A 12,343-nucleotide genomic window follows, 5' to 3' on the forward strand; every position below is an offset into this window, starting at 1 on the left:
TTCCTCTCTTCCTGTTTTTGTCAGCTGGATCCAGAGCCTTGGGGGATTATGGAAGAAGCCTAGTATCCTGAATCTCTGTGTGGAGAAAATCCTCCGCTGACCCCAGGGATACCCACATTTGAATAGGATGATATTGAGAAATCACATTTCTCCTTTCTTCCAGTTCATGGAAGCCACTATTCTACTTCATGTTTCTATGAATTTGACAACTCTAGGCACTTCATATAAGTGGAATCATACAATATTTGTTCTTTTGTGTCTGGCTTATTTCACTTAGTATATAGTGTTTTAAGTTTCATCCATGTTGTAGCAAGTGTCAGAATTTCCTTCCTTTCTAAAGTTACCAGAAAAGGGTCCTGACCCTTTGTGTCTCTATGGTGGCCAGTAATGTGTGGGTTCTTGCCTTCATGCAGGAAATATTTCACAACACGAGTCCAGGTAACTTTGAGAGACATTTATTAAAGCTGGAGACAATGAAATTAGGCAGGGGCTAGAATAGAAGAAGCAACAGGAGAGAGACTAGGAGGGAAACCTTATGGGAAAGAAAAGAGTCTAGACTGCAAAGTCAGAGAAAAGGGGGCCTTGGAGAGAGGTTCAGGGGTTAGCCCAGGATGAGCTGCTGCTGCCCATTGCTCCTGTGGTTGCAAGTCTGGTAGGGACCCTTAGAGTTTAGGATATGTGCACTTGAGAGGAAGGGGGAAGGGAAAGGCATGAGCTGACACGCTCAGGGGGAGGGACAGAAGCATTCTGGGTCCTTTGTTTTGAGGGCTTATTTATTTTATCAAGAGAGACAGGAAGGGAGAGAGATGAGAAGCATCAATTCATAGTTGTGGCTCCTTAATTGTTCACTGATTGTTTTCTCAAATATGCCTTGACAGGGGGGTGGGATAGGGTAGAGACCTTAGCTGAGCCAGTGACCCCTTGCTCAAGCCTGAGACCTTGGGCTTAGCCGGTGACCATGGGGTAATGTCTATGACCCCACACTGAAGCCGGCAACTCCATGCTTAAGCTGGTGAGTCTGTGCATAGGCTGGCGACCTTGGGGTTTCGAACCTGGGTCCTCAGCATGCCAGGCTGATGCTCTATTCACTGCACCACTGCCTGGTCAAGCTTGTTTAGAGGCCTTTTAAAGGCTGGGAGGTTAGGGGAGATCTTAGATGAGATCTCAGTGGAATGTTCATCAGCTTTTCCAGGTGGGCCCTTTTAGGGTCCTGGTTTCCACTGGTTGGTCAGCACCAGGGAAGGGGGTCATTAGTCACTGCAGCTGGTCCTGGTGTGACCACCTGGTTTTACTGCTTTTCTGGGCCTGGAGCTGAAATACAACTGAGACCTAGGTGTTATTTCTAGAGAGTTGACCTTCTATACCTGGCTGTAAATTGGTTGGCCAGTTTGTTCAAGCTATTTGTTTCAGTTTCCCCATTTTACTTGTCAAGGGATTTTCCTAGCTTCATTCTATTCTGACTCACTAAGACTGAATCCCATTGTGTATATATATTACATTTTCTTTATCCATTTATCCGCTGATGGATGCTTAGGTTGCTTCCACCTTTGGCTATTGTAAATAATGACACTCTAAACATTGCTGCAAAAATATCTGTTCAGATTCTTGCTTTTGATTTGAGTATATGTCCAAAAGTAGAATTGCTAGATTACATAATTCTGTGTTTAAGTTTTTGAGGAACCACCATCCTTTTCTTTTTTTTTACCACCATACTATTTTCTACAGTGTTGTACCACTTAACATTACTTCCAGCTGTACATAAAGGTTCCAATTTCTCCACATCCTTGCCAACATTTGTTATTTTCTGATTTTTTAAAAATAATAATCATTGTATTGGTGTGAAGTGCTATCTCATTGTAATTTTGATTTGAATTTTCCTAATGATTATTGATGTTGAGCATTTTTTCATGTCCCTATGGCCACGGAGAAATATCTATTCAGGTGATTTACCCATTAAAAATATTTTTGTCATTGAGTTGTAGGAATTCTTTATATATTCTGGATATTAATCCCTTATCAGATATATCATTTGCAAATATTCCCTTTTGCCTTCTAGACCAAGTTTATTAAAATACCCAATATAGAATTACTGTTGCTTTCTCACAACATTCAGTGTAGAGAAAAGTCCCTCTTAAAGCTCCCCCAAATTGATTGACACAAGGCTCAATACTATGTTCTTCTTAACACCTTAATTTAACACCCCTTGGATGTGTTATGCTTCATTGCAACCAGTCAGTAATCACAAATTTGTTTGATGATAGGTGTATTCCTGGTGGTCTTTCACTGAAGAACACTGATTCAGGCCATGCTTGTTTCATCCCTACAGTAAGAAACAAAACTCCACACGTCTTTTCCGTGTTTATGTTTTAAAATTTCATTTTCCACCTGACCAGGCGGTGGTGCAGTGGTTAGAGCGTCGATGCTGGGATGCGGAGGACCCAGGTTCAAGTCCCCAAGGTCGCCAGCTTGAGCGCGGGCTCATCTGGCTTGAGCAAAAAGCTCACCAGTTTGGACCCAAGGTCGCTGGCTCAAGTAAGGGGTTACTCGGTCTGCTAAAGGCCCACGGTCAAGGCACATATGAGAAAGCAATCAATGAACAATTAAGGTGTGGCAAGGAAAAACTGATGATTAATGCTTCTCATCTCCATTCTTGCCTGTCTGTCCCTGTCTATCCCTCTCTCTGTCTCTCTATCCCTGAAAAAAAATTTTTTTTCATTTTCCTAAATATTAATTTTTGTTGTAGATTATAAAAAATGTCAGTCTGCCATGACTGAGGTAAAACCTCAGTTGAGACACACCACACTGACCTTAACGATTTACAACAGGGGTCCGCAGGCCGCATGTGGCCCCCTGAGGCCATTTATCCGGCCCCCACCGCACTTCCGGAAGGGGCACCTCTTTCATTGGTGGTCAGTGAGAGGAGCATAGTTCCCATTGGAATACTGGTCAGTTTGTTGATTTAAATTTACTTGTTCTTTATTTAAAATATTGTATTTGTTCCCGTTCTGTTTTTTTTACTTTAAAATAAGATATGTGCAGTGTGCATAGGGATTTGTTCATAGTTTTCTTTATAATCCGGCCCTCCAACGGTCTGAGGGACAGTGAACTGGCCCCCTGTGTAAAAAGTTTGGAGACCCCTGACTTACAACTTCAACAATTTTAAGCTATGCTGCCCCATCCTCTCTCAATGAGGAACTACAATGCCCAGAATTCCTCTGAACGCGTCTTTGACTTCTCATCCGCCGACCTCGCCCGAAGACCTCTGGGGCATGTAGTGCGTGCATTCCTCCCTGCATGCTGCTCTTCATCCTGCATATTTTCCTGTTTGGTTATGGACCGCACTAGACCTAAGGTGACGTAAAATCTCGAGTGAAGGATAAAAACTGTGATATGAGGGAGGGGTGAGTAACACAACTGAGATTGTTATGTCTTTTGTTGGGGATCAGGAATAGCCTTGCCTTCTGAGCTACAATTAGTAGCCTTCGCTGGGGTCCTCCTGAAAAGTTGCCGGGCATTGAAGGGAAGAACTCGCCGGCAACCAAGGGCTGGACTGCCGCAGTAGATTTTCTTTTTCCTGAAAACTTAGCACGTTTTCAGGTCCAGGATATAGGGTTCGACTGAGAAGCCAAGGCGTTTTAGGTATTGAGGGGTTTTTTTCGGAGCGCCGAGGCCGAGGGCAGGGGCTGAGCCTACTCCGGCGCAGACCAGAGAGGCCACATTTACTGGTCCGCGCGCTAATGTGCGCAGGACGCAGAGCATGTCTGTCATTGGCAAAGGATGTCACTGTTTATCTGCGCTATACCTTTCACAGATGGTACCTATCTCTCACTTGTAGTCCCAAGGCCTATCCTTTGGTCATATGTCTTCCCCAAGGTCAGTTAGCTGGGGCAGAGCTAGTGACTTGCCACCGTAGTATTATAATCGTTGAGTTGCTTCCACTTTCAATTATGGTGACAGAGGAGAAATCTTGAAGATAACTTTGCTTTGTGCAGGGTTTTCAATTATTTGTGTGATGACCCAGGTAGCCTTGGGTCAGGTTGCTGTACTGATTGCCACGCAGTAGTTGATATTGGCTCATCATTTTTTCTAGTGAGCTTGACACATAGCTCTAGCGAGGAATCTAAGCATGTTTTGGGTTGGTTTGTTGGTATAATGAGGCTGTTCAAGTTGGAAGAGTAGAACTAACTGGATGATTGTCCCAGCTTCACTAGTACTAGAGTACTTTTAAAATATTTTTGAACCTACCTTTTCCTTTTCTTTTTTCTTTTTCTTTTTTTCTCTCTCTCTCTCTTTTTTTTTTTTGTGAGAGAGAGGCAGACAGGGACAGGCAAGAGGGAGAGAGATGGGATACATCAATTATTGTGGCACGTTAGCTGATCATTGATTGCTTTTTCATATGTGCATTGACTGGGGAGCTCCAGCTGAGCCACTGACCTTCTGCTCAAGCCAGTAACCTTGGGCTTCAAGCCAGCGACCTTTGAGTTCAAGCCAGCGACTTTGGGGTCCTGTCTAGGATCCCACGCTCAGATCGCCTCCCCGTGCTCAAGCTGGTGAGCCCGTGCTCAACCGTGCTCAAGCCAGTGACCTCAGGGTTTTGAACCTGGATCCTCAGCATCCCAGGCCAACACTATATCTACTGTGCCACTGCCTGGTCAGGCTGACCCTAGCTTTTCTTATCTGTAAAGTGTAAACAATACTATCTACCTGGCAAGTTAGTTCAGAATATTTAATGGCATAATGTATTTTTAAAGTGCTTTAGGAAATGTCGCAGAAGTGCTACATGGTGTGCTTTTAGTCCCAGCTTTTAAAACCGTTGTTTCTTAACTGGAAATATGAACATTTATAACACAGTCTAACGGGTGGTGGCATGGTGGATAGAACATGGACCTGGCCAGGTTCAAGACCCAACCCTGCTTGAGTGCGGGCTTATCTGGCTTGTGGTCAGGGTGCCAGGGTCATACACATGATCCCAAGGCCATTGGCTTGAGCCAAAGTTCACTGGCTTGAACAAGAGGTTTTGCACCTGGGATCTTAGTGTCACCATACAAAGTTTTATGATATTATTGACTATATTTACTAACATACATTTTTTTTGTGTGACAGCGACAGAGAGAGAGACAGAGAGGGACACATAGGGATGGACAGACAGACAGGAAGGGAGAGAGATGAGAAGCATCAATTCTTCATTGCGGCTCCTTAGTCTCCTTAGTTGTTCATTGATTGCTTTCTCATATGTGCTTTGATGGGGGGGGGCAGTCTACAGCGGAGCAAATGAGCCCTTGCTCAAGCCAGTGATCTCGGGCTCAAGCCAGCGACCTTGGGGTCACATCTATGATCCCACGCTCAAGCCAATGACCCCAAGCTCAAGCTGGTGAGCCCGCACTCAAGTCAGCGACCCCGGATTTCAAACCTGGGTCCTCTGCGTTCCAGTCTGGCGCTCTATCCACTGCGCCACCGCATGGTCAGGCCCTAACAAACATTTTTTAAATGGAATGCAGATAGAAGCCCCGTTTCCAGGACACTTAATTTTGCATCAAACCCTACTATTTAGTTTAGACTAAGAACAATGTCTCTAGTTAGTGCAAAAGAAACTTGTTAATGTAATTTGTTGGAATTAATTTGATATCAATACTATAACAATCTTAAACCATTTTATTTACAGAAGCTGTATATTGGAATGTGTTTTGGAGTCATCGTAATGGAAGCAAAAAACATGAAGGAAAAACAGTAGTTTTTATACCAGCATATTGTAACTGGCTACTAGTTGCAAGTGGTTTTTTTACTGAAGAAAATTTGTGGTGGAAATGAAAAGAAAGCTTTTTCTTAGACTCATTGCTTACAAATATGCTTCGTCTGAGAGTTATTTGTCCATTCTCCTGGAGAGTGTTTCATTTTCGACCCTTCAGTTGTGAACCATTAATTAGCCAGATGGATAAGTGTACAAATGAAGAGCAAGTATTTGATCTTATTGAAAAAAACAAAGCCATACTTTCAGAAGAACAAGTGGGATATGCATTTAATATACTTTGGCAGTTTCAAAAGCAGAAGACCAGCTTGGTAAAAAGTGTTGAAAGTATCAGAGACTATCCCCAATTTCTTACTCTTTATAATTTAACTAGAAATAAAATGGAATTTATGAACGATGATAATCTGGTAAATGTGTTGTACATCACACAACAGTAAGTAATGTGTTTTTATTATTATTTTTTAGTAATGTGCTTTTAGATTTTATAGAAATGATTATAGTTTATATTTTAATTTTCTAAACATCTCTTTAAAATGACAGACTATTTTTTTTCCTATAGTGTTTCTGATCATCTAATATTTTTAAGATGGTTAAAGGATATTTTTTAAAGTTTTTATTTATTAATTTTTTAGAGAGAAGGAAACATCGATTTGTTGTTCCACTTATTTTTGCATTCATTGGTTTTTTTTTTTTAATTTTATTTATTTATTTATTTATTTATTTATTTATTTTACAGAGACAGACAGAGAGTCAGAGAGAGGGATAGTTAGGGACAGACAGAAGGGAACAAAGAGAGATGAGAAGCACCGATCATTAGTTTTTCGTTGCGACACCTTAGTTGTTCATTGATTGCTTTCTCATATGTGCCCTGACTGCAGGCCTTCAGCAGACCAAGTAACCCCCTGCTCGAGCCAGTGACCTGGGTCCAAGCGGGCGAGCCTTGCTCCAACCAGATGAGCTCGTGCTCAAACTGGCGACCTTGGGGTCTCAAACCTGGGTCTTCTGCATCCCAGTCTGATGCCCTATCCACTGTGCCACCGCCTAGTCAGGCTCATTGGTTATTTCTTGTATGTGCCCCGACAGAGGATTGAACCTGCAGCTGTGGCCTATTGGAATGATGCTCTAACAAACCGAGCTACCTGGCCATGGTTAGAGAATATTTATTGATTGGTAATCATTTCACAATATTTGTGTTTCAAAACATCATGTTGTACAACCTAAATGTATGTACAGATTTTATTTGTTAATCATATCTCAATAAAGCTGAGGGAAAATTAAAAGGAAAAGAAATTTTTGTTTGCAAGGAATCTAGCCTTCAGAAGAACTGATCTCCCTAAATAAAAGATTCAGCAATTATATTATATATAGGAAAGAAAGCACACAAAAGTTCCAACCCATCTGTTTATTAGTCTCATTGGTGAAAAATAACAATTTTTTACATGATTATCGAACCTGCAAGGGCTATTTAAGTAGCTCTAGATGTTAATATTGCCCAAAGCAGAGATGCAGTTGTTTTTATGAGGGAGTCAGCACACAGTAAAGGGGCTTACAGCTACACTTATTTTGGAGATTGGTGTTAGACTAAAAGAGTGGCTCTCCCTTTTTATTGGTTGTCTTTCTCAGATTGCCAAGTTTTTTCTCTGAGTTCCATGACGAGAATATATAATGATAATGGAGAAAATACCAGTTTTGCTTTCTTAATGGGTATGTTAGTTTGGAAGATGCTGAACCAGACAAAATTAAACATCTTTATTTCAGGAATGTCCAGAGCAATTAATATGCCACTGTATAGTGTGAATCTCTAAGTGGGGTTATTTTCCAAACTTACTTAACTGCAAAACATTGTGTCGAACACCTCACAAGGTTGATGTGTGTCAGGCACAGTTGCAGAAATGCTGCTAGGTAGTGATTTGCCTAAAAACTGCTTTTTTTATGTTTCCCTCAAGTCATATTTTAATAAGGAAAGGATTTCAAGAGTAGAATATAATTGTTTTTTCACGTTTTTTAAACAGGATGTAGACTGATTTTGCTTCATGACTCAATCTGAATTCTTTGACTTTTAGAAGACAATATAGTCTTCACATTATAAAGATGTTGAAATCGGTTAAAAAGAGAAACTTATAATACAATATGTAAAATATCTATTGTTTTGAAGGTATATTGGAACAGAAAATCTTATAAGCCGCTAGTAGTATAATATCACGAAGTTTATTATTATTTTTATTATTTTAAATTTATTTATTGATTTTAAAGAAAGAGAGAGACAGAAACATTGATTTTTTTTTTTATGTGCCCTAGCTGGGGATTGAACAGGCAACCTTTATGTAGTATTGGGATGATGCTCTAACCAGTGGAGCTATCTGGCCAGAGCTTTATTGTTATTTTTTAAATTTAAATTTTATTTTTCAATTACAGTTTACATTCAATATCAGTCTGTGTTAGGTGTACAGTGGTTATACAGTCGTATACTTTACAAAGTGTTTTCCCACATATTTCCAGTGCTAACCTGGCATCATATGTAGTCATTACCACATTATTGACTATATAACCTTATGCTGTACTCTACGTTCCCCTGTTTTCTTTTTTTTTGTTTTGTTTTTTGTATTTTTGTATTTTTCTGAAGCTGGAAACGGGGAGAGACAGTCAGACAGACTCCCGCATGCGCCCGGCCGGGATCCACCCGGCACGCCCACCAAGGGGTGACGCTCTGCCCACCAGGGGGCGATACTCCGGGGCCTCGCTCTGCAGCGACCAGAGCCACTCTAGCGCCTGGGGCAGAGGCCAAGGAGCCACCCCAGCGCCTGGGCCATCTTTGCTCCAATGGAGCCTCCGCTGCGGGAGGGGAAGAGAGAGACAGAGAGGAAGGAGGGGGGTGGAGAAGCAAATGGGCGCTTCTCCTATGTGCCCTGGCCAGGAATCGAACCCGGGTCCCCTGCACGCCAGGCTGACGCTCTACCGCTGAGCCAACCGGCCAGGGCCCGTTCCCCTGTTTTCTAAGTACCAATTCATACTTTTCCTAAAGGTCCATCCATGTTGTCATAAATGTCACTGTGCCATCATCTCTTATGGCTGAGTAGTATTCCATTGTATATCTGTACCACATCTTCCAATCCTCTATTGAGGGACACTTCGGTTGTTTCCATGTCTTGGCCACTGTGAATAATGCTGTGATAAACATGGGGGTACATGTGTCTTTTTTTTTTTTCCATGTGTCTTTACATACCAACGTTTCCGAGTTTTGGAGGTAGATACCCAGTAGAGGGATTGCTGGGTCATATGGTAATTCTATTCTTAATTTTTTAAGGAACCACTATACTTTCTTCCATAATGGTTGTACTAATTTGCATTCCCACCAGCAGTGAATGAGGGTTCCTTTTTCTCCACAGCCTCTCCAATACTTGTTATTACCTGTCTTTTTGATAATAGCCCATCTAACAGGTGTGAGGTAGTATCTCATGTGTAGTTCTGATTTGCATTATGCAAATAGCTAGTGAAAATGAGCATTTTTTATATATCTATTGGCTATTTTTATGTCTTTTTGGGAGAAATATCTGTTCAGGTCCTCTCACGTTTTTTTATTTTTTATTTTTATTTTTTGTATTTTTCTGAAGCTGGAAACGGGGAGAGACAGTCAGACAGACTCCCTCATGCGCCCGACCGGGATCCAACCGGCACGCCCACCAGGGGGCGACGCTCTGCCCATGAGGGGGCGATGCTCTGCCCCTCTGGGGCGTCGCTCTATTGAGACCAGAGCCACTCTAGCGCCTGGGGCAGAGGCCAAGGAGCCATCCCCAGCACCCGGGCCATCTTTGCTCCAATGGAGCTTCGGCTGCGGGAGGGGAAGAGAGAGACAGAGAGGAAGGAGAGGGGGAGGGGTGGAGAAGCAGATGGGCGCTTCTCCTGTGTGCCCTGGCCGGGAATTGAACCCGGGACTTCTGCACGCCAGGCCGATGCTCTACCACTGAGCCAACCGGCCAGGGCCTCACGTTTTTTTAATTGGATTGTTTGCTTATTTGTTGCTGAGCTTTTTGAGTTATTTATATCAGAGCTATTGTTTGAAAATATCATCACCTATTTAGTTGGCTGCGTGTTTGTTTTGTTGACAGTTTCTTTTGCTGGGCAGAAACCTTTCAGTTTGATATAGTTCCATTCATTTATTTTTGTCTTTACTTCCCTTGCCTTTGGGGTCAAATTCATATATTGTTCTCTATGGCTAAGGTACATGAGTTTAGTACCTATGTTTTCTTCCATGTAATTTATTATTTTGCATCTTATATTTAGGTCTTTGATCCATTTTGAATTAATTTTTGTGCAGGGGGACAAACTATAGTGAGTTCCATTATTTTGCATGTGGCTTTCCAATTTTTTTTTAGCACCATTTATTGAAGAGGTTTTCTTTTCTCCGTTTTGTGATTTTGACTCCTGTGTCGAAGATAATTTGTCCATATATATGTGGTTTTATCTCTGGGCCCTTGATTCTGTTCCATTGGTCTATGTGTCTGTTTTTCTGCCAATTCCATGCTGTTTTGATTATTGTGGCTCTATAGTATAGTTTGAAGTCAGGTAGTGTGATTCCTCTGACTTCATTCTTTGGCTAATTGGGGTATTTTATGGTTTCATATAAACCTAGTGATTTTTTGTTCTATTTCTTTAAAAAAATGATGTTGGAATTTTGATGGGAATAGCATTAAATTTGTATTTTGCTTTGGGTAATAAGGCCATTTTAACTATGTTGATCCTTCCAATCTATGAATGTAGAATATTTTTCTATTTATTTGTGTCTTTTTCAATTTCTTTCAATAATGCTTTGTGGATTTCAGTATATAGATACTTCACATCCTTTGTCAAGTTTTTTCGAGGTATTTTATTTTATATTTTTGTTGCAATTGTAAAAGGATTTTTTTTTAGTACATTTTTCAAAGTTTCATCATTAGCGTACAGGAATACAGTAGACTTTTGTATATTGATTGTGTATCCTGCTTCTTTACTGTATTGGTTTATTGTTTCTAATAGTTTTTTTGGTAGAGTCTTTGGGGTTTTCTATATAAATAATTGTATCATTTGCAAAAAGTGATACCTTTACTTCTTCTTTCCTGATATGGATGCCTTTTATTTCTCTCTCTTGCTTGACTGCTCCCAAACTGTCTTGAATAAAAGTGGAGAGAGTAGGCAGCCTTCTTTTATTCCTGGTTTTAGAGGAAAACCCTTCATTTTTTTCACCATTTAGTATGATATTAGCTGATGGTTTGTTATACTGTATATAGCCTTTATTATGTTGAGGTGCTTTTCTTCTTTTCTGATTTTGAGTATTTTAAACATAAAGGGATGTTGTATCTTTTTTTTTTTTTTTTTTTGTATTTTTCTGAAGTGAAAAGCAGGGAGGCAGAGAGACAGACTCCTGCATGTGCCCAACTGAAATCCACCAAGAAATTCCACTAGGGGGTGATGCTGTGCCCATCTGGGGCATTGTTCCTTTGCAACTGGTGCCATTCTAGAGCCTCAGGCAGAGTCCATGGAGCCATCCTCAGCGCCTGGGCCAACTTTGCTCCAATGGAGCTATGGCTGTGGGAGGGGAAGAGAGATAGAAAGGAGAGGGGGAGGGATGGAGAAGCAGATGGGTGCTTTTCCTGTGTGCCCTGGCCAGGAATCAAACCTAGAAGGAACTTCCACATGCCAGGCCAACGCTTTACTGCTGAGCCAAGTGGCCAGGGCCAGGATGTTGTATCTTATCAAATGCCTTTTCTATATCTATTAATAGGATCACATGATGTTTGTTCTTTGTTTTGTTGATGTGGTGTATCATGTTGATTGATTTCCATATGTTGAATCATCCTTGTGCTTCTGGAATAAATCCTACTTGATCGTGATGTATTATTTTTTTAATGTGTTGTGTTCGATTTGCTCATATTTTGTTTAGGACTTTTGCATCTGTATTCATTAGAGATATTGGTCGGTAGTTTTAGGGGGGTTTTTTTTGTATGTCTGTTGTCCTTGCCAGGTTTTGGTATCAGGGTTATGTTGGCCTCATAAAATGTGTTAGGGAATATTGCTTCTTCTTCTATTTTTTGGAAGACTTTGATAAGGACAGGTACCAAGTCTATTTTGAATGTTTGGTAGAATTCACTAATATAGCCATCTGGTCCTGGACTTTTATATTTGGGGATGTTTTTGATAGTTGTTTCTATTTCCTCCCTGCTTATAGGTCTATTTAGGTTTTCCACTTCTTTGTAACTCAGTCTAGGAAGATTGTATAGTTCTAGGAATTCATCCATTTCTTCTAGATTGTTGAATTTAGTGGCACATAATCTTTTGTAGTATTCTGTATGATCCTTTGTATGTCTATGATATCTGGTAATTTCTCTTCTTTCATTTCAGATTTTGTTTATATGAGTCCTTTCTCTTTTTCCCTTACTGAGTGTAGCCAGGGGTTTGTCAATTTTATTGAACTTTTCAAAGAACCAGCTCTTTGTTGTATTAATTTTTTTTTTAATTTTAGTTCTCAGTATAAATTTTTTTAATTAATTATTTTATTCATTTAGAAAGGGGGGCAGAGAGAGAGAGAGAGAGAGAGAGAGAGAGAGAAAGGGGGGAGGAGCA

The 12,343-nt window shown here is 40.8% G+C and overlaps 1 protein-coding gene across 2 annotated transcripts in view; it reads left to right on the forward strand.

Moving 5' to 3' along the window:
- The first annotated feature begins 3,274 nt into the window (after positions 1-3,274).
- Positions 3,275-12,343, forward strand: part of FASTKD1 (FAST kinase domains 1) — a 54,700-nt gene continuing 45,631 nt past the window's right edge. The window contains exons 1-2 of one of the 2 annotated variants that reach the window (XM_066280855.1): positions 3,275-3,352; positions 5,663-6,179. In XM_066280855.1, coding sequence (XP_066136952.1) covers positions 5,845-6,179 — 335 coding nt within the window. In that variant the 5' untranslated portion in view covers positions 3,275-3,352; positions 5,663-5,844. Of the gene's footprint in view, positions 3,402-5,662; positions 6,180-12,343 lie in introns of both variants that reach the window. The other variant, XM_066280853.1, reaches the window with a different exon arrangement.

Source organism: Saccopteryx bilineata, chromosome 5, assembly GCF_036850765.1.
Source record: "Saccopteryx bilineata isolate mSacBil1 chromosome 5, mSacBil1_pri_phased_curated, whole genome shotgun sequence".
NCBI lineage: Eukaryota > Metazoa > Chordata > Mammalia > Chiroptera > Emballonuridae > Saccopteryx > Saccopteryx bilineata.